The 22972-nt window shown below is 42.3% G+C and overlaps 1 protein-coding gene across 1 annotated transcript in view; it reads left to right on the plus strand.

The window, feature by feature from the left end:
* Positions 1–22972, plus strand: part of DYNC1LI1 (dynein cytoplasmic 1 light intermediate chain 1) — a 53782-nt gene that overhangs the window by 22179 nt on the left and 8631 nt on the right. The window contains exons 3-8 of the mRNA XM_040246318.1: positions 13578–13694; positions 14424–14654; positions 16711–16880; positions 19066–19159; positions 21715–21850; positions 22567–22678. Coding sequence (XP_040102252.1) covers positions 13578–13694; positions 14424–14654; positions 16711–16880; positions 19066–19159; positions 21715–21850; positions 22567–22678 — 860 coding nt within the window. The remainder of the gene's footprint in view (positions 1–13577; positions 13695–14423; positions 14655–16710; positions 16881–19065; positions 19160–21714; positions 21851–22566; positions 22679–22972) is intronic.

Here is a 22972-nt window from a genome sequence, read left to right on the forward strand (position 1 = left end):
TAGTTTTTTCTAGGTCTTTGTTAAATATTTCTTGTATCTTGATCTGTGCCTTCATTCTCTTTTTACAGAAAATCAGTTTATACTGGGCTGTGCTGGGCTTCATTGCTCTGCAGGGGCTTTCTCTGGTGCAGCGCGTGGGGGCTGCTCTTACTGAGGCGTGTGGGCTTCTCACTGCAGTGGCCTCTTGCGGAGCACAGGCTCCAGGTGCATGGAGTAGGTGACGCGCGTGGACTTGGTGGCTGCTGGAGAGCTCAGTAGCTGTGGCACACAGGCTTAGCTGCTCTGTGGCATGAAACCTTCCCAGACCAGGGATGGAACTTGTGTCCCGTGTATTGGCAGGTGGATTCCTCTCCACTGCGCCGCCAGGGATGTCCTGTTGCCATTCTTTCTCTGAGACTTAAGATCATCTTTAGCACTATTACTCTGAATTATTTCTGAGATAGATTGCCTGCCTGTTTCCCTAGTTCTTCTGGGATTTTATGTTGTTTCTTCATCTGGGAAATATTCTGCTGTGTCATTTTTATCTGACTTTCTGTGATTGCAGTTTCTGTCCTGCAGGCTGCAGAGAGGTAGTTCTTGCTTCTGCCATCTGCCCTGTGGTGGGTGAGACTGAGAGACTTGTGTAGGTTTCCCGGTGGGAGGGACCTGTTCCTGCCCACTGATGGGTAGAGCTGGAGCTTGTCTTTTGGTGGGCAGGGCTGTGTCAGGGGATATGTTTAGTGGGCAGCCTTCAAGAAGACTTTAAGTTGTGTTTTTGCTAATAGATTGGACTATGTTCCCACGCTGTTGGTCTCCAGCATTGGAGCTTACAAGCTGTTGGGAGGGGCCAGGTCCCGGAGGAAAAATGGCGGCTTCTGGGAGGGGTCCTGCCACTAAGTATTCCCCAGAGCTACCTCCACCAGTGTCTGTCCCTGCCGTGAGCCACAGCCACCCCTCGCCTCTGCAGGAGACCTTCCAATGCCAGCAGATGTGTCTGGCCCAGGCTTTTTGAGGCCGATGCTTTTCCCCTTGTGTCCTGGTGCGCACTAGACTTTGTGTGCGCCTTCTAAGACTAGAGTTTCTGTTTCCTTCAGTCCTCTGAAGTTGCAGCCGCCGTCAGCATCTGTTGGTCTTCAAAGCCAGATCCCCTGGGGGCTCCTCCTCCCATTTTCAGATCCCTAGGCTGGTGAGCCAGACGTGGGGCTCAGAACTTCCACTCCTGTGGGAGAACCTCAGGTTATAATTATTTTCTATTTTGTGGGTTGCCCACCTGGCGGGTGTATGATCTGATGTTATTATGATGGTGTCCCTTCCTACTGTGTTGCTGTGGCTGCCGCTGTGTGTTTGGATGTAGAATTATCTTTTTACGTAGGTTCCAGGGTTTTTTTTCCTGTCAATGGTTTTTCAGCTGTTAGTTGTGATTTTGGTATTCTCGTAAGAGAAGATGAACTCCTGTCCTTCCTCTCTGCCATCTTTTCTCGGAAGCTCCAGTTACGTTTTGTTTTGGGGGATTTTTTTTTTTTTGGCCATGCCCTTTGGCTTGTGGGATTTTAGTTCTCTGACCAGGGATTGAGCCTGGCAGTGAAAGCATGGAGTCCTAACCACTGGCCTGCCAGGGAATTTCCTGGTTTGTTTTCAGAACTCCTTTAAAATATGACCCCTAAGAGAATCTAGTGTGTAAATGCAAGTTCATATAAACTATTTAGAGAATAATTTTAATATCATCACTAAGGAGTGCTTTATAGAAGGACTTTCATCTTAGTCTGTTTCAACAGGAACTCTCTTCTTGTTACAAGTGTGTGTTTACAGATCATAATCTATTTGGCTGGCACACTTAATGCTGGTGTGTGTTTCGCCGCCAGTTGAAGGCCAAGGAAGTGAAGATAAGTCTTTCTTAAAGTTCGTAGATGACAGGTAGGTGCATTCTTTCAGCATTGTTTGAAGCCATACAGGCCCCGTTGTCCTTCTTGCCTGTTTAAAGATGCTAATTGTATACAATGAAGTATGTATGTAGTTTTTCGTTTATTTTACTCTTTTAGGCTCTGTGTTTTGTTTTCCAAAAATAACTTGGAGGTTAGTGACATGTTTCTTGAATAGTTTGGCCATTAAAGATTTCTAAATGTTTTATCAATTCCAATAGGCATCCTGAATTTTAACACTTTGATCCTTCTAATTGCATAATACAATAAAGGGAGAAAGTTCATGATGGACTTAGTATCTTCAAACTTATTTCAGCTTGGCTGTAGCCAGGCAGTTGAATACTGATGGCTCTGTAGAGTGACTGGAAAGTTTTCCTAACTTTAGTGAAGGAGGTATTTTTTATGATCTGTTACTGATGAGTTTTATAGGTAATAGTAAATCATTGTAGCAGATTGTGGTAAAAACTCAAGATAAGCGATGACAGGTGAGGTGTAGTTATGGAAGTAGAGACTCCACATGGCTGTAAGATAAGAATGTTGTTGCCAGCTCCAGAGCCCGCGTGCTGCCCTTACTGCAGCCTGTGCGCCTGGAGTGGTGCTCCTCAGCAGAAGCACCACCGCAGCAGCAGCCCGTCTCCCGCCACTGGAGGGCAGCCCCTGCTCTGCACAGCTGGAGAGAGCTGTGTGTAGCAGGGCAGATGCAGCACAACCAGAAAAGGATGACGGTGGTAAAGGATCTTCTGTGACCAGGACCGATGCTGTGGAGTGAATGTGTCCCCCCAAATTCTTATTGAGAGTCTAACCCCAGGGTGATGGCATTAGGGGATGGGGGCCTTTGGCAGATGATTAGCTTATGAAGGTGGAGCCCTCGTGAATGGGATGGGCATCCTTACAAAAGAAATGCCAGAGGGCTGTCTCACCCTTCCTGCTATGAGGGGACACAGCGAGAAGACTGTTCCTGACCCAGGAAGCCAGGCTTTCTAGACAGACACGCCACCATCTTGACCCTGGACTTCCCAGCCTCCAGAACTGTTAAATGTCTTTTGTTGAAAAGTCACCCAGCCTGAGGAGACAGAGACGTGGTTCCTGGCGTTTCTTACGTGTGTACGTTCTCTGTTGCTCTGTGCAGCCTTTCCCTGGGTGCAGAGCGTGTGGCGTTTCTTAGGTGTGTACGTTTGGCTGTGCCGGATCTCCATTGCTCCCTGTAGCCTTTCCCTGGGTGCAGAGCGTGTGGCGTTTCTTAGGTGTGTATGTTCGGCTGTGCCGGATCTCCATTGCTCTGTGCAGCCTTTCCCTGGGTGCAGAGCGTGTGGCGTTTCTTAGGTGTGTACGTTCGGCTGTGCCGGATCTCCATTGCTCCGTGTAGCCTTTCCCTGGGTGCAGAGCGTGTGGCATTTCTTAGGTGTGTATGTTCGGCTGTGCCGGGTCTCCATTGCTCTGTGCAGGCTCTCTCTGGGTGCAGAGCGTGGGGTCCACTGGGAGTTGTGCGCAGGCTCCTCGTTGCACTGGCTTCTCCGGTTGTGGAGCGCAGTCTCTAGGCACAGTGGGTTCCGTAGTTGCGACACACAGGCTCAGCAGGACCAGCTTGCAGTCTCTGGAGCGTGGGCGCAGGGGTTGTGGAGCATGGGCTTAGTTAGTCTGCAGTATCTGGAGTCTTTCTGGACCAGGGATCGAACTTGGGTCACCTACAGTGGCAGGCGATTTTTGTCTCCTGTGCCACCAGGGAAGTCCTGGTTTCGATGAGCCAGCAAGGACAGTGCCTGGTAAGAGTGGGGTAATTTCTTTCCTGTAAGCATCTTAAACGCAAGGAGTTCATACCCTGCTGCTGTTGGGAGAACCTGCTCAGAGGGTGTTGGAAGAAGGGGGCGGACGTGACGCACTGAAGCACACAGATAGGCCGGCGCACTGCGGTGACGTGGGCGTGTGTTGCTGGAGGACAGAGGGGGCTGTTGACCAGACTTCTGGAGGCGGGAGTCTAGAGGAGACTAAGCTGAGACCAGAGAGATAAGGTAGGGTTCTCCAGGTGTGGTGCGGGGAAGTTCTGGAAAGAAGTGACAGCGCGTGTGAAGCTTTAGAGTTGCGAGAGCGAGGCCTCTCTGCTGCCCTGGAACAAGTTATGAGTGGCTAGAGCCTCGCGTGCGGGTGGTGGGGCATGATGAGAGAGAGGCAGGAAAGGGCAGGGGGCTTTGTAAGGGACGGTGACCTTTACTGTTGGCTCTGTACTGTGAGGATAGCAGGAAGACCCTGAAGGATTTTTTTCTGACATCCTAATGAGAATTCCAAACATAACAAAAGTTGAAGGCATTTTACAGTTAGTACTCATGTACCCAAACCAGATTCTTTTTGCCTTATCATATAACCATGCAACCATGAAGAAAAAATTCATTTCAAAGTAAATCGCACATATTGGCTTATTTCCCTCTAAATACTATTAACTAGAATCCCTTTCAGGGTCTTAAGAGAGTGAGTGGCCTGATTGTTTTGGGAAGATGACTCAGCTGTAGGATGTGGAATGGATTAGAGGGTGGTATGAACTTGGTGAATGTTCACTTTGGAGTGGTAGGTTTATCTAGTGAGAGGAGAGAGCTGGGAGGTGGCTGTGGGTTAAGAGAGAAAAAGCAGTCTAACATGGGATGTGATTGGAAAATGGGTATAGCCCTAGAACAAGAGTGTATCTTTGCTGATGCTCCAGTTGAGCTTTCTGGAAATACTAGGGAACAGATGAGATTTTGTTTACATGTGCTTTTATTGCTCTTTTTAGGAAATCTGTTTTCAGTTGTCTACATTTGTCACCAAGACAAATCATATCAGAGTTCATTTATTTATTTATTTATTTTAAAAGGGACAGCAACAGAAAATGGTCATTATGATTGAGGCTTAAGATTTATTTTAAAATGTATAAAATATCAATATTTACTTTTTCAGCCAACTGTTTAACTTCCAAATGTAATTAATGTTGATGAGGGGAGAAATTTTGTTCCCGAAAAGATTTTCTTTAGCAAGCAAAGTGCATCTTCAAACATCTTGAGAATCATCTCTCTTAGATTTAGAATATTCTCGTTTTTAAAGGTTATTTTTGCTGTCCTAGGCCTTCGTCGCAGTGAGAGGGCTTTCTCTGCTGGCGGCGGGCGGGAGCTGCCCTCGGGTGGAGGTGCTCGTGGTGGTGGTGTTTCTTGTTACGGAGCCTGGGCTCTGGGTGCTCGGGCTTTGGCATTTGTGGCACGCAGGCTCAGTTCTCATGACCCCCGCGTCGCCAGGTGGATTCTTAACCACCGTACCGCCAGGGAAGTCCCAGGAGTCGCACTTTTGAGAAGGCTGACTTGCCTTCTCTGGGGAGGCTTGGATGGCTGACACTGTGCCCCACAGTGTTTGTGGCTGTGGCATGGCCTGCTCCCTCATGTAAGCAGAGAGGATGTCATTGAGTTCCTTATAGCCTGTGTGTGTTTATTTAATGTTCTTTATTCTCATTGTGAGCACTTGTAATTTGTTACCAGAAATGAGAAATTTCAGAATCCAGGGTGGGGGGATGGTGGGGAAATCTCTACCATATTTACCATATTACGTTTATTTGACAGTATACTCTTTTTCAAATTTAATGTAAAATTTTTCTTAAAATGGATCCCCAAGGTTTAAAATTGCAGGAGAAAAGAAATTAGCAGTATAGTAAAACAGACGCCATTCCTGGTTCTTAGACGCAGAATCAGGGGAGTGGGAACGTAGCCACCCATCACTCAAGGCAGTTGAGAGAGAGGAATGCGCTAAATTGCTTTTCTTCTGAAAATAAATGGCCCCTGGAAGCAGGAATACCTTATTATTTTGTCATAAGATAGAAATAATAAGCAGTATGTTTAATTGTTTTCTGAAGATTTAGTTTGTGTGTGTGTGTGAAGTCATTGAAGTCATTCAGTCATGTCCGACTCTTTGCGACCCCGTGGACTGAATCTTTAGTTATGGCATGTGAACTCTTAGTTGCAGTTTGTGGGATCTAGTTCCCAACCCAGGATGGAGCCCAGGTCCCCTGTGTTGGGATCACAGAGTCTTAGCCACTGGACCACCAGGGAAGTCCAGGGAAAGAGGGTGTTTTGGAGTTCAGTTTTCATCACTTCAGATCCTGACCTTGTCATTTCCTAACTATTTGAGCTTTGGATAAGACATTTAATAGTTCTGAACCCTAGTATCCTCAGATGGGAGGTAATCATCATGCCCCCAGAGATGTGGCTGTGTTGGAATTAGACTGTTGGTTAAATGCATATGATGGATGTGAGAGATAGACCATAAAGTGAGCTGAGCGCTGAAGAACTGATGCTGTTGAACTGTGGTGTTGGAGAAGACTCTTGAGAGTCCCTTGGGCTGCAAGGAGATCCCACCAGTCCATCCTAAGGGAAATCAGTCCTGAATATTCGTTGAAAGGACTGATGCTGAAGCTGAAACTCCAAAACTTTGGCCACCTGATGCGAAGAACTGACTCATTGGAGAAGACCCTTGGCGGCGGGCGGGAGCTGCCCTCGGGTGGAGGTGCTCGTGGTGGTGGTGTTTCTTGTTACGGGATGCTGGGAAAGATTGAAGGTGGGAGGAGAAGGGGACGACAGCGGATGAGATGGTTGTGTTAGGTAGGTAGAACAGGGAAAAGGAGTCCAAAATGGCAGTGGCTATAAGACAAGGAAGGCTTAGAAAATGAAGCCCTCGAAAATGAAACAAAAGAAGGTCCGAGGACCGGGAGTGAGGACCTCAGGTAAAACAAACAACACTCCTGGCTGGCCCAATTTACATAGGACAGGCCCAGGGAGAGATAAACATACAAATAGAGGAGCCAGAGCCAGCTCACTCTCTCTCCCGCGTGCTGGGGCGCTCCTCTCCTAGTGTCATTAGATCGACGTGCCCTCACGCCTCGAAGATGGATTTTCCTGCTATCTTCTAAATAAAATAGAGCTGTAACACTGATTTGTCTAAGAGCTATAACACGGTCCATTCGAGACCTGAGAGCTGTAACATGGTCTATCCAAGACCTGAGAGCTGTGACTCCCCGAGGGGGCTTCAATGTCTGTCACTCCAAGTCTCTGTTGTGACGAGACAAAGAATCGAGGAACGTACACTCGTGTGACAGTTGGATGGCATCACCGACTCGATGGACATGAGTTTGGGTAAACTCTGGGAGTTGGTGATCGACAGGGAGGCCTGGCGTGCTGCGGTCCATGGGGTCACAAAGAGTTGGACAAGACTGAGCGACTGAACTGACCGAGATGCATACAGTCGGCCATCGGTGTTTGCTGCCACTGCTGCTTCCATAGAGACGGAAGCAGAAGTTGCTGATGGTTCTGACTGCTCAGAATGTGGGTGAACAAAGGTAAATGACAGTCTTAATTTTTCTTACATAGAAACACGTTGATGAACTTGAAATTTCATCCCTTTTCTATCCTAACTTCTGAGGCTTTTGCATTTCAAAGCCATTAATACACAGTAAGTAATAATACATGGGCTTCCCAGGTAGCTCAGCTGGTAACGAATCTGTCTACAGTGTGGGAGACTGAGGTTTGATCCCTGGGTTGGCAAGATCCCTGAAGCAGGCGGGGGAGAGCTATACACTCCAGTATTCTGGCCTGGAGAATTCCACGGATTGTATAGTCCGTGGGGTTGCAACAGAGTCAGACACGAGTGAGTGACTTTCACTTTCAGTACATAATAAAGTTTAAAAACCCTCCCTATGGTTAAGGGGACAAAATTTGTATCTTTCATTCAGGGGTTTGTGAAAGTTGTGTTACTATTTTGCCACATTTTTTCTTGTTTGTGACAATTTATCAGTGGCTGCTTTGTAGGCGGCTTAGGAATATACCTTCCATTGTGACGAGTTAGTAAGCACCGGGGATGTGGCAGTCATCAGCACACAAAAATGCCTGGTCCTCTGGAGTTTGGGGTGATAGAGAGTGATTAAGCTAAAAAAAAACCAAACCTATATTATGTTAGTAAGTTCAGTGGAGAAAAATAAAACACACAGGAGGAGTGTTGGGAGGTTGTGATTTTTTTCCCCCCTAAGGTTGTGAGTTTAAATACAGTGGTTAGGAACAGTTTACCTGAGGACAGGATATTTGAGGGAGGTTGGGAGGAAGCTTAGGTAACAACCTTAACATAAGTTTCTGAAGAGAGTATGTTCTAAATGGGAGGGAACAGTGGATCAAAGCCTCGAGGTTGGAATGTTACATGAATAATTAGGTGGCAAGATAACAGTACTGCTTTTATGCATGTTGCCCCGTGAGTTATTCATGGGACCTCTCAATGGGGATGAACAATAGTTGAGCAGCTGAGACTGGAAGGAAATCGGAGAGTCACTAGATTGTAGGTGGTATTGAAGTCTTGTGTGCAGACTCTCTTGGACTTGTGTGTAGAGTGAGGAGAACTGGGCTCTGAAGAAGGAACCCTGGGAAACAGAAACGTTGGATGGGTTGGGAACCTTCCAGGAATATGTAGGGCCGACCGCTGAAGGCAGGTGGGACAGCAGCAGCAGGCGGGGCATGCACCGGCTCCTCTGCTTTCTGCATCTGCTTCCCTCTCTGCCAGCGCCCAGCCAGTGCAGCCTTGGGTCCAGCTGCCCCAGCCCCGCCCGCCTCTCGCTAGCATTCCACTAATAGTCCAGTGTGGTGAGTCCCCTACGTACGAACAGGTTCTGTTCTGAGAGCTCGTTTAAAAGTTCAGTTTGTTCCTAAGTCCAACAGAGTTAGCCTAGGTACCCAAGTAACAAAGTTGTCTATAGAGTACTGTGCTGTAACAGGTTTATAATACTTTTCACACAGATTATATGTATGAAAAAATAAACACAAAAAATAAAGAAAACGTTTAATCTTACAGTACAGTACCTTGCCTGCAGTGCAGGAGACCCAGGTTCAATCCCTGGGTTGGGAAGATGCCCTGGAGAAGGGAACAGCAGCCCACTCCAGTATTCTTGCCTGGAGAAATCCCATGGACAGAGGAGCCTGGCGGGCCACGGTCCATGGGCCGCACAGAGTCGGACACGACTGAACGACTAATCCTTGTCCACTGTACAGTGGTGCATGCAGGGTCTGGCACTGAGTGAGGAGGCAGTAAGAGTTACGGCTGGAGGAGGGAAAGGAGGTGGGAGATGGTAGAGCTGACGGGTGTTAGCGATGGAGACAGAGCGAGCAGGCTGCAGTTTCACTCATGCCTGAGGTTAATGGAAGGCACACTCGCAATTTTGAAAGTTTGCAACTTGGAGGTTACTGTATCTAGTCTCCTTACTCTCAAACTTACCTTTCAGTCACCCTTCCACACTTGCGATAGCAGTCTTTCTAAAATGCCTAAATACCACCAGGGACTCTTCGGGATAATGTCTAACTATCTTAGACGGGCATAGGATGCCCTTCATAATCTCCCGTTCCCTCTTTGTGCTCACTTTCTGGCCCCTTTCTTCCTCACATCCTACATTTCTTGCATTCAAATTATCTGTCTTTTCTAGAAGGACACTTCTTTGCCTCCAGGCTCAGCATGTGTTTCCCTACTTCTTGGAATGAGTAACTCAGTATGGTTCGTGAACATTACAAGGTTTGACTGAAATATTACCTTCTCTTCAAAACCCTTTTTGACTTCCAGGCAAAACCAGAGTCTTCCTTCGGGCTGGCTTCCTGGTTGCTGCCCATCTCTGGTGTAGTCCTGATGACGGTGTCTTGAAATCCTCTTCTGTTTGTTTTTCCCTCTCCAGTTTATGAGCTCGTGGGACAGCAGCTTTGACCTGTGGATCTTTGTATTCCTAGTGCTTGGCTTAGTGTAGTGAATGTCTGTGCAGCGGTTCTCAAAGTGTGGTCCTTGGACCAGTAGCATCAGCAACACTGGGAGCTTGTTAGAAATGCACATGTGTGGGCCCCATCCCAGGCTTACTGAACCAGGAAGCCAGGAGGCGAGGCCCAGCAGTGTGTTTTAACAAGCTCCCCAGGGGAGTCTGATGCCTTTTTAAGAACCGTTAATCCAGTGAAGTGAATGATGGTAAACAAACTCTGAACCCTTCCACTTTTATACAGACCTTAGAAAAAGGAAGCAGCCACACTGTAGTGATGGCTGCAAGAACTTAGAATTGTAAGCATATGTCCTTCTGATTGACAGTATATATATGTGTGTGTGTCTGTATTTTTAATTCATTTATTTGACTTCTCTGCATGGCATGTGTAATCTTGGTACCCTGAGCAGGGATCGAACCTATGCCCCCTGTATCGGAAGTGCAGAGTCTTAATCACTAGTTGTTGTTGTTCACTTGCTAAGTCATGTCTGACTCTTTGCAACCCCATGGACTGCAGCATGCCAAGCTCCTCTGTCCTCTATCTCCCAGAGTTTGCTCAAACTCCTGTCTGTTGAGTCGGTGATGTCATCCAACCATCTCATCCTCTGTCATCCCCTTCTCCTTTTGTCTTCAATCTTTCCCAGCATCAAAGTCTTTTCCACTGAGTCAATTCTTGGTATCTTCACTCTTCTCTTAACCACTAGACTGTTAGGGAAAATCCCACAATTGATAATATTGTTGATATGTTGGGAGAGTGTGTTATTTCCTCGGTTCTGTCTCACTGCACCAAAAATTTGAAATTGCTGACCGGTGTTAAAGCTGGGTCACACAGCTCAGCTTTATTTGGCGGACCAGTGTTACAGCTCAGTTACTGCTCAGTTTTATTTGGTAAGCAGAGGAACATACATCCTTGAGGTGTGAGGTGGGCTGACCCAGAAGAAGAGGGGCTCAGTTTGGCTCCTCTGTGTATATGTTTCTTCTCCCCCGAGCCTGCTGTGTATAAAATGGGCTAGCCAGGAGGGCTGTTTGTTCCACCTGAGGTTCTCACTCTGGTCCTCGGATTTTCTTGCGTTTATTTTCTTGGGCTTTTCCTTTCTTTGTCTTTTAGCCACCACCATTTTGGACTCTGTTTTCTTATTCTAACTGCCTAACAGTATCATGAATTTGGAGTTCTGACCTGATACTATTTACAAGCCTTTAAAGTTAGAATTAGATAAACTAAAAGGAAGACAGAAACTTATAACTTAAGGAATCACTCATCGTCTCACCGTAGATGACCAAATTATCAGTGATTATTTCTAACTGATGTTATTGTGGTTTTATTATTTTTGTTTATGCTTAAGATCATCTACAAGTATATGTATTTTCTATTCAGAAATGTTTTTATCTATTGGAAATGTTTAAAAAAAGTTGAAACTAACTCAAGTTTTTTGACCCTTCTAAACATACCCTTTCACTTTCTAACATCTAAAATGGAAATTAAAGAGATAAGCTAAATCCTGGGTCATATTAAGTGAAGTTTTACCTGACTAATTACTGCCTGTTTTTATGTACTTTGAAAATATAGTGCCTGATGACTTGTATCTACTCTTATAGTGCCACATAGAATAGTCTCACTGCCTTAAAAGTCCTCTGATCTTGCCAAGGACCCTCTTTTAAAAGCAAGTTCTAGATCTCACTGTGATGTAGGCTGCTTTATGTCTGTTGCTCGTGCCCACTTAGTTGACTAGATACAAATTCTTAAATTTTGTTTTATAGTTCTTGAACTACGAAAGCAAATTTGTATATATAGAGATTTCCTTGGTGGTCCAGTGGTTAAGACTCTACACTTTCAGTGCAGAGGGTGTGGCTTTGATCCCTGATGCACGATGCAACCAAAAAAAAAAAAATAATAATAGATGCCATAAAAACTGTAAAACTGATAACATTCAAATTAGTAATCAGTGTAACAAATGATGTTTTGCTGAAATTAAATAAGTTTCCTAGTAAACTGAAGTCTGTGTTTTCATTTTCACTGGTTGAATTTATGATTTTTAAGTGTGATCATCACGGAATGCATGTCATTATCCAGTTTGTTATTTTGATGGACTCTTTATTTTGTTGTTTTGTCTGCACCACGTGGCTTGTGGGATCTTAGTTCCCTGACCAGGGATTGAATCCAGCTTCAGGAGGGGAAGCACTGAGTCCTAAACACTGGACCACCAGGAAATTCCCTTGGTGGATCATTTTAATAGTTTACTGCAAAAATAGCACTGACAAATAAGTACTCTTTTTAATGGCAAGTTCTTTATTGCTTAGTTAAGGCTACACTTACTGCTCTCCTGAAAATAGTTTTCTTCCATGCATCTATGTAAATACAGGTTTTTCCCAAGCATCTGTTTAAATGCTGGCTTCCCTGGTGGCTCAGCAGTAATGAGTCCACTTGCAATGCAGGAGATACAGGTTCGGTTCCTGCGTGGGGAAGATGCCCTGGAGTAGGTAATGGCAACCCAGCCCACGTTCTTGCTTGGAAAATCCTATGGACAGAGGAGCCTGGCGGGCTACAGTCCACGGGGTCCCAGAGAGTAGGACACGACTGAAGCGAGTGAACAACTAGCAAAGGCCACACTTCCTGCTGTGGAGTGTTGAGAGATGGTTTAAAGCCAGTAGGAGCAGTGCAGCTGAGAACAGCACTGGCTTCCCTGGGACACTTTCTCGTGAGTTTGGCTTGCCCCTGTGGCCACTCTGCTCCGTTCTGTCTGCGTCACTTGGCCTTCCTTAGCTTGGCACCAGTAGGATGATAAACACCAGTGCACTGGTGGCTGCCGCAGCTTCTTGACAGCTTTGACAGCTAAAGATAGTTAGAAGATCCAGGAGATATATAGTTTCTTAAATGCTTAACATGAAAATTGAAAATAATTTTGAAATTCTCAGAGAACTCACGAATCTGTAGAAATAAGTCCTTAAATCCAAGAAATTCACTTTTATTAAGTACTAATAACATGATATTGGCAATAATAAAAGAAGTCCATGAAATAGTAACATGTAGTATTGAAAGAAAGTGTAAGTAAAGTTGCTCAGTTGTGTCCAACCATGGGATTTTCCAGGCAAGTGTCCTGGAGTGGGTTGCCATTTCCTTCTCCAGGAGATCTTCCTGACCCAGGGATCAAACCTGGCTCTCCCACACTGCAGGCAGACACTTTACCATCTGAGCCACCAGGAAAGCCCCAATATTAAAAAAAAAAAAAAACTTTTTAAAAAAACCTCCCACCAAATCATCAAATAGCTGGCCTGGTTTTAAGCTTCTGAAATTTGTGCCAGGTTTAAGTCACATGATTTCTTGCTATTGATATTTTTTAAGCTTACAGTTTTTGTCTGTTCTACATTCTCTCTACCCATGTTCTTGCCCAGCTCACTATCCCCAAGTTACTCACCCCTCTCCTTTGCTACTTACTTCCTATGACTTCATAATTGGGGTGAGGCCAGTCACAGGTCCCTGTCCTGGTCAGTTTTTATCTATTACCTTCCTTCATGAGTGGCCCTTGGGTGTGTGCACATGATGCCAACTGGACCAACTAAAAGTCTTTACCTGAGAGTCTTCACATTGAAAGATGACAGAGAGATTGTTTTATTCCTTGTAGCTTGAATGAGGATGGTGTAAAAGTTGAGCTTCTTAAAAGATGGCTACAGAGGAGATCGTTTGTAATAGAAGAAGTAGAGGCTTAACAAGAGGAGTGGAGATAATGGACAGAGAATCATGGAGGTGAAGTCCGCATCTTCTCCTGTATAGTTCCCTACTCATCTTCTGGCAGATCACCCTCTTAGTTGAAGCTAGTTCCAACTGGGTTTTTCACTCATCACACTAGGAAGCACCCTTAAATAGTCTGTATTATAATTTTAAAGGTCTGTCCTTTTTACAGGTGAAGATGGAGCTGGAAAAACAAGCTTAATAAGAAAAATTCAGGGAATAGAGGAGTACAAGAAAGGAAGAGGATTGGAATATTTGTACTTAAATGTTCATGATGAAGACAGGGACGGTGAGTGTCGTTCGCGTGTAATTGGTTTTCCTGGTGTATTTCTGCAGGGTGCGCTGCTGTCCATATGGATATTAGTCTTTGGCTTTTCTTAGGGTCATTTATTTTACCAGGATCCGTACTGTCTCATGCCAGTCTGTGAATAGTTTAGGGCATGCTTTTATTGGATTGGGATTCATATGTTGGTATTGTTAAACATCTTAAGGTATTGGTATGTGAACTTCAGCTTTCTCGCTGACCTTGAATAATCTCGGTTTTTCAGTTCCTTTTCTCTCCTGTTTAGTGAAATAAGAGTATTCTGTGAATATTTTGCCCTCACTTCTCCGTCTTCTCATTTTTTGACAAGAAAACATCATCTACTTCCCAGCTTTTTTCATCTCTTCAGCCATTTCTGCCTTCTGTGGATCACTTGCTTTCTCATTTTTGTGTATAATATCTTGAATATGCATGGCTCTTATCTTCTGATGGTAAGAATAGAAACAAGCGATTCAGTCTGTGGTTTTGGATTGAGCAGTTCAACGTAGAGGATGCTCATTTTCCGTGTTGGCAGTTAAATCATTTTCTTGAGTGTTCATTAGCAATTAACTGAATTGGTAGATGTCACCTAAGTAATTGAACCTTGCCAAAGGAAACCTCTCCTGTGGAGCTGCCCTAAAATACCATGTAGTATTGTGAACTGGATGATGAAATGACTTATCTTGTTGCCTTGGTAACCTTCTTTGTCTTTTGCAGATCAAACAAGATGTAATGTATGGATCTTGGATGGAGACCCATATCACAAAGGCCTCCTTAAATTTTCACTGGATGCCATTTCTCTGAAGGACACTCTAGTTATGCTGGTTGTTGATATGTCAAAACCTTGGACTGCTTTGGATTCTTTACAGAAATGGGCAAGTGTTGTTAGAGAACATATTGACAAATTGAAAATTCCTCCTGAAGAAATGAAAGAAATGGAACAAAAGTGTGAGTAGTCTAGACAATACAGATTTTGAAGACAAAATTTCCTACTTGACTTTCATAATTGTTAGGAATTTTTGAGTTTGAAAAAGGTTTGATGAAGGGAAACATCATGTGAGTACTGCCTTTGAAATTCAGTTTGGATGACGTACTAGGTTTTAATACAGCTTTACACTGGAAACATACGCATAATGGCAGACTCTTCTGAAGAGACACCCTTTCTTCTTTGCCAAAAGGCCGTATGTGTTCATTTGAAGAGCAGTATTTCAGGATAAATTCTGAGTCTTTCTACAGCTGCTCATTTTCAGTAGTTTTAGTTTCTTGATAAGTGGAACAATCTTATTAACCTTGTCAAAATGAAGTATGTCCACAAGGATGCTAACACTATAACATAAAGATGTTAAGCTGGTTTTATGGTTTATGAAGTACATAATATATTTTGTATGTGCCCACGTAAGTTGGAAATTTTCATGGAAATTATGAAAATAATATGGGTCATTTCTGACAAGTTGTAAGCCAGTCGTCACAATTCTTTATTTCACTGAGAGCACTTCATATGTCAGTGTTGCCCTTCGTTTAAGGAAATATACAGATGGTACGCTGCTGTTCTTTGCTGTCCTTAGCTGATAACTTTTAGGGGAAATTTGACAGCTTACTGAAATTTATATGCATGGAAACAGTACAAACTTAAGAGAATGTATATCCTGAATCATTGAAAAAGATATCTAACTGCTTTTAATCTATACCTTTCTTTTCTTTTTGGCCATTGCCTATGGAGCTTTTTCCTGCTTCTCTAAGTTTCTGCCATAAGGTGGTTCTCAGTCTGTGGTCCCACGACTGGCAACAGTACAGCTGGGAGTTTGTTAGCAACACATATTCTCAGGCCCTACCGTAGACTGCCGAGTGAGAAACTTCTGGTGGTGCGTGCTCAAATTTGAGAACCACTGTGAGGTTGCAGCCTCTGATTTGAAGGGCAGTAAAGGTGTGCATGGGCTTCCCCAGTAGCTCAGCGGTAAAGAATTAACCTGTGATGCAGGAGATGCCACTGGTTCGATCCCTGGGTCGGGAGGATCCCCGGGAAGAGGGCGTGGTAACCCACTCCAGTATTCTTGCCTTGGAGAATACCCATGGATGGAGGAACCTGTCAGGCTACAGTCCGTGGGGTTGCACAGAGCCGGACCTGACCGAAGCAGCTGAGCACGCATGCACAGATGTGTGCACATGCCCCTGCGTTCCTGCAGGAACCCTGATCAGCTGTTCAGGATACCCTCTTCCTTGACCTCACGTCAGTCAGAGTTTCCCTCCTCTGTGGCTCTGTATAATATTCCGTCATACACTTACTATCCTGTGCTGTCGTTTTGGCTTTAAACATGAAATTCAGTCATGTGGAAATCCCGGTGTGTATCTATCATTGGTTCCTTAAGAATTCTTTGACAAGGAATTACTAAATCAAAGTATACTTTGTTAAGGCCCTTGGTATATTCGCGGCAGCTTTTTTATAAGTGAAGGTTTTGATAGTTTCGCAGCTGAGTTCTAAAAATTTATCAGTTTTGGTAATACCTCATTAGTTCTTATGGGAGTGATAGAATAAATTTGGCTCAAGATGACTCCTAGATAAAAAGACCTGAATAAAATGTTTAGAGAGAAGTTACTGTTAGAAAGTCATCTGGAACCATCTTTTAAATTGTGGACCACCCCCGCCCAGCACACATTTATCTTTTCCTTTATCCTGTCCAGTGCCCTTTGTGAGTTAGAAAGAGTTAGACAAAGCTCAGTTGTGGCTTGCCCACGGTGATTTGCCCAGATGAGCCAGGCCTGCATTGAACCCCACTCTTTGGAACCACTCAGTGTTTATTCTGCCTCCTGATAATTAATGTGGGTCCAGCGTCCAGTGTTTATGTACTGTCTTTGAAGCAGATTTCTCAAACTCTTTTTGTTTCTTACAAGACCAAGTACGAACTCTAGTAAAAAATACGTGTCTAGATTATGGCGGAAAAGCTACCTACTGAAATGAAAAGCTGTTTCTAAACTCTGTATTAAATCGCCTCACTTTGATTTTCAGTGGTTAGAGATTTTCAAGAATATGTAGAGCCAGGAGAAGATTTCCCGGCTTCCCCTCAGAGAAGAAATACCACGTCACAGGAAGACAGAGGTGACAGTGTGCTCTTGCCTCTGGGCGCGGATACCCTCACACAGAACTTGGGCGTTCCAGTCCTGGTGGTCTGCACAAAGGTTAGTCTGCTTGCTGTAGACTCTGCTGCTGATGTTGACCCGGGATGAACAACTGTTTATTTTCTAGGCTCCTTGTTGAGCTGACGTGTTAGTTTTTCTAGGTAACTTCCAAACCAGAAATAAGTTTAAAATATTGAATGCTGTTCACATGTTCACTTTGTGACCTAAATGGTAGTTTTCTTTGAAAGAAAGTGTTACTTCAGGTGTTTTGTTGTGATCGAGTTTCATTTTCCTAATTCTAATTAGACTTCAAATTGTGTAGTCAGTTTAGTAGAAAGAATTACAGGTAAGATGATTATCAAGTTTGTAAAATATTTTCCTGCCTTGAGTTTTATATGCTGATGTCTTGATATATTAGGAGATTATGTATGTAAAATAGACTTGATTTTAAAGACCTATCAGTGCTCATTATGTAAAGTTGATATGCATTTATCAAAAGCCTTTTATTAAAGAGATTCTGGTAGGGTTGCTATTATAAAAATTCTGTTAATTTCATTCTGTCACTGTATATATACACTTTATAATAAAATCAGATTTCCTTTAAAAAATAATTTATACTTCTTCTTCTCCCTGTTTGGTCTTAAGTAGTGTGTTTTTACTTCAGTAAGCCACGGACTAGTTAAGAAAATGATAGAACATAAAAACGCTTTTGCTATCTAAAATTATTATCAAAAAGTAATGTGAAATTTGTGCATATAATTGAAAAGAGGGTATGGAATTCATCTTTGGAATAAAAATGATAAATTTTAAAATATAATTTAAGTTTTACTTTAAACACTGCAAAAATTATCAATAACAAAGGAATGGGGGTACGATTTAAAATAATTAAGTCAAAATGTGTTGCCTGCTTTTCAAATGGTGATTCTGGTGTAGTTAGAAGTGCTACTTGTACCTTTTCTATAAATCTGTGCTTAAGCTCTCCCAATAGAATCCTTTCATGTGTGGTTTGTTTTGATTTTGTTTGGCAAACAGCTGCTTATTGACAGATATTTTCCTGTTTTTACACTGCAGATTGCCTCATAAAAGCTCTTATTTTCGAATGAAAAAAATGTTAAGTTTAAAAGGGACCTGAATCAGTATCAGATGAGTCATAGATTCATAAAATTTTCAAGCCAGAAGAGATCATTTATAGTATTTCATAGAATCTAAGGCACCATCAGTTCTACTTGAGTTTAGGAGCTTTTAAAATATGTGGGTGTGGAAGAATGTGTGTCTCAGATTAGATGGGTTACTCAGCTCATTTTAAAGACCCTGGAAATTGAGATTCAGACTGTTACTTGCCACATCCTCACAGCTCAGGTAAAAATATCTTTAGTAAACTATCATGCTTTGCCAGGTGTCATTATGGTAATTACACGTATCTTTAATAATTTGAAATGCTCTCAGTTCTATAGAATGGACAAATATGTCGTATTTTATACGGTGTTTATAAAGGAAACCGTTCTATGATATATATATATATATATATATATGCATGACAAAAAAATGACGGATTGGACCCCAAATTAATACTTGTTTATTTTTAAATTTCCTAAGCTTCCAATTCAGAAGTTTTGGTGACGTTACTTGGATGTCATGTTTGGAACATGCTTTAATTTTTTTCCTAACATTTTTTTGTTGCAAGTAGAAATCAGATTTGTTTCATTGATTGTACTGGTGACATTTCAGAAATACCCTGTAATTCCCCTTTTCTGCTGTTGGTAAAATTGAAGTGAGAGTGAATAAAAGCACCAGAAAAGCAATGAAGGTCAGTTTAGAGCTGTCAGATAATCAGGAACAAAGGGGAAATGGTGTGCGGTACAGACTCCCTGGCTATACAGAGTGTTTCAGAGAACTTGTTCTAGAATGTAAGTCATTGAGTTAATAAGTATAACCGCCTTTTGTAAGCTTGTTCTGTTATTCTTCCTTTATGTACCAAAACTTTCTCTTTGGTATTCTTATCACCAAAGAGATCAGTATATCATAGAAGTTCGTACCTCTTTAAGTAATGAAAGTATTCATTAGTCTCAAGACTGACTAAAAGTCTCTAGACAGATAGGAATAATTAATATTCTAGGTCCTACCAATCAGTCACCATGTCAGAGTTGTAGTTTCGTGATATTCTCCCACCCAAAATTGAATGTAAATAATTCCATTATTATTTAAAGTTAATATTGTTCTTTTTAAAATTATTTTAACTCATTAGTGTGATGCCATTAGTGTGTTGGAGAAAGAACATGACTACAGAGATGAGCATTTTGATTTTATTCAGTCACATATCCGGAAGTTTTGTTTACATTGTATCCTTTTAATACATTGGTTGGTGCAATATTTCTAAGCTGTTTGTTTATTTACATTGAGTAAATTGATGAACTTAGAAATTCCATAAACTTTTATCTTCTTACCTCTGGTCAGAAATTTCATTTTAATTCCCACATATCTTGGTATTTTGAGATACAAAAGCAAGTACTGAAATAGGTAACTTTGATTGGATGTGTTTAAAGTACTGTGATTAAGAAAAATAATTCTCAGACTTACGCAGAAAATTCTAACAACTTAGCATTGTAAATGTTCTCATTTAAAACTAGTGTTCATTATTGGGGGTGGGTGGTAGGGCAAGATCAGTGTTTGGGTTTGTGTGTTCTTATTTCTAATATGTTTAGAATGTTAATCATCTCCAGAGTATGCATTTATCTCCATTGCATAGTCTGATACAATGGCTTTAAATGGTTTTTAAATCTGGGTGTGCCCATCTAAGAGTTAACTGAATTGGAACATTCAAAAGGAAGGCTGGATAAATCTGTGCTAAATTCTGAAAAAGCTTTCTGGGTAATTTTGATGATCACAAGGTTAGAAAACCAATCATAGGAATCTTGTGTAGTCTAGGTTGCAAGGATTAGATGAGCCAATGAATAACATTTACAGCTAAGCAAAGGATAAAATGAATCAGTGAGTGAATGTTTTTAGAATTTCCTGTTGAAAACTTCAGACGGCTTGAGAGCACTGAAGGAGAAGTGTGCTCACTCGCCCCTCGTGGATCAGCTGTTGAGCAGTTGCATTCCTGAACCAAAGCTTGTGGGTCTGAAAAGTGACTAAGTGATAGGTATTAGGACTAGATAGGAAGAGTAAGTGACGGACACATGTTGAGAGCGGCCGAAGGCTTTCATCGTCATTAGTGGATGCTGACTTAAAGACGGCTTGGAGAAAGCCTGGCTGAATACGGAATAAGACCACTTGACACTGTGGGCCTCCCTTTCCCCCTTTTCTTCAGGACTTTGTCCTCCGCTGCCCTTTCTCTTCTCATCCCACATGATGGTTAGTCGGGCTGAATTAAAGGGCCTTCGTCTGCCGAAAAAAACAGAAAGTGGGAGTGATTGAAGTTAGGTGTTTATGGCCTTTTTTGTTATCTTTGCAGATTAGAAAATTTGAGAACAAGCACTCTCTTTAAATGGTTATTTAAAACTACACTTGAAAATGTATATAGAGATGTAATCAGGAAGAAGATTGTCCACTAAAATAATTGCAGACCTGTAGTAAAGCTGGCTGATTTTAAAGGAATACAAAACATGTCACTTCAGGAGAGTGAGTTGTGTGTGCATGTGTGTGTCTGTGTAAGTGAGTGAACTGAAGTGAAAAGTGAAGTCTGACTCTTTGTGACCCCAAGGACTGTAACCTGCCAGGCTCCTCCGTCCATGGGATTTTCCAGGCAGTAATACTGGAGAGGATTGTCATTTGCTTCTCCAAGGGATCTTCCCAACCCAGTGATTGAACCCGGGTCTCCTGCACTGCAGGCAGACGCTTTACTGTCCAAGCCAAAGGGAGTGAAAATCATGTTTCCTTTAAAATTAAAAAATTTTTTCATTATAATGCAAGTTTTCCAGCTGTATAAATCTTCAAATTATTATAAATTGGTTCTCATTGTGGGAAAGATCATTGACAAGTTCACACAGTTAAGCTTTTACTTAAGATTATGATGTTTCTTTCTACCAAATTAAGTATTATGACAAGTATGTTTAGCAATTCTACTGTAAGGTTCTCAAGCTTTGGTTCGTGTCCTAGAAAATGTGAGTATCCCAGTTCAGAGGGTAGGCCAGTCTCATCGCTCGCTCCTGACCTGAGTCACCATTTCTCCTGGGACAGCATCAGGTGCTAGCAGATGTCCCTAAGCAGTGGTCGGGATTCCGTCAGCCGCTCCCAGCACAGCGTCTGCCAGTAGCCCCACGGCCTCTTTTTCCACAGGCGTCTCTTGATCTTTTGGTCCACCAGGTCATTTGGATAAAGGTCAGAGTTAGAATCTGCGTTACTTACTGCGTCTTCATGTAGGCTTGTGTTATATCACATTTTGGTCACAGTTGCTGTGGACTGTTCCTGAAAGCTCCTTGATGGTTCTTGATGGTTCATCTTCTCTCTTCAGTGGCTTTCCTGAGCTTTCTCCCCAAGTCCTGATTCCTGAGACTAGTAAAAACTATAAGAGATGCTAGTGCCGACTACCTTTGTTGAAAAGGCAAGACAGTTGTTTTGATAAATAATATCCCTCCTCCATGAGGTTGAAGAAGGTAAAAAGCAAAACCAAATCTTGTCTTCATGTGCTGTGAATATAGAAGTAGTAGTCAACTCAGTTAATTACCTTTACTTTCTTGGCTAACGAGATTTTTGCCCTCCCGAGTTAAATCAGTTATGTAGAGATTGCTTTATTTGAATTTAACCTGTGTGAAATACTGTGGTTTTGAAATTCTTGATTACCATGTAATTATATCCGTGGAAATTATTTTTGAAACTAATATGTGTAAATGTTAAGCTGAGAACACCTCTTCATGGAGTTTGTCCAAAAATTTCTTTAACGGTATTAATTCAGATGGTGCAGCACTTATATACACTTCAGTAAAAGAAAATAAAAATATAGATTTAGTATATAAGTACATCGTCCAGAAACTCTATGGATTTCCTTATAAGATTCCTGCTGTTGTTGTGGAAAAAGATGCAGTATTTATGTAAGTATTTTTGTTTTTTTTAATTTTTTGGCTGTGCCATGCAGCACATGGGGTCTTAGTTCCCCGACCAGGGGTCGAACCCTTGCCCCCTGCTTTGGACGTGCATGGTCTTAACCACTGGGCTACCAGGAAAGGCCTGCTGTACTCCTAAGTATATTGTTTTATCATGTACTGTTGCTGCAGTTTGATTCGATATCATTTTCAGTTTTGAAATGAGACCAGTAAACTTTTCCATGATGAGTTGGTGAGAATCTGCTCCTAGATTATTTTATTTATAACATGCTTTGATCTATTATTGTTGCCTTTTAGATTTACTGCTGGCCTGAGCCTTTTTGAAAGGCTGCTGTTATAGCTAACTTACCTATTGGGGGCATGTGTCAGTCAGTGTACCTGTTCTTTAATTGATTATGGTACATAAAGGACCCAATGTGTAACCTAGATATGCTTTGAAAAGTTATCTGAATAAATTGGGAGGTAACACTAATGAGTACTTCCTCTCAGATAAAGAAAGCCTGCAATGTCAGTTCTAAAATCAAGAAAGTTGATAAGTTTAAGTAGAAATTAGTAAACTTTAACTTGAGTATTGTCCTAGATTAATTTTCCATAATTGGCCCAATTTAACTTCATAAAAAATGTTCACCTTAATCTGATCATGGATTGAATGAAAGAATGACTGTATAAATGGTTGAGAATTTATCATCTGTGTTTCTTTCTAGTCCAGCAGGGTGGGATAATGATAAGAAAATAGGAATATTACATGAAAACTTTCAAACGTTAAAAGCAGAAGATAATTTTGAAGACATCATAACTAAACCACCTGTCCGAAAGGTAAATTTTAGTGTATAGTCTTTTAAACTGAGGGGGAAGTCCATAATTTTAAGATTGTAGGTAGAAAGGTAAGGGGTTGAGTAAGGGAAAGGCAAGTTGTGAACTTTACAACCTGGGGCTCCATCAGAAGCCAAGAACACCTTGGTAGAATGATAAGTAGTATTAGCGTTTGTCTCTTGAGACAGACCTTGAACCTTCTTCATGGTCGTTAGTTGTTCGTACTAGCACACAGCAGATCCAGGGGCTGCCAGGTTCCACTTGATTCTGTATTGTTGCATGTCATCCTTAAGATTT

This window comes from Oryx dammah, unplaced genomic scaffold, assembly GCF_014754425.2.
Source record: "Oryx dammah isolate SB20612 unplaced genomic scaffold, SCBI_Odam_1.1 HiC_scaffold_9, whole genome shotgun sequence".
In the NCBI taxonomy this organism is placed as follows: Eukaryota; Metazoa; Chordata; class Mammalia; order Artiodactyla; family Bovidae; genus Oryx; species Oryx dammah.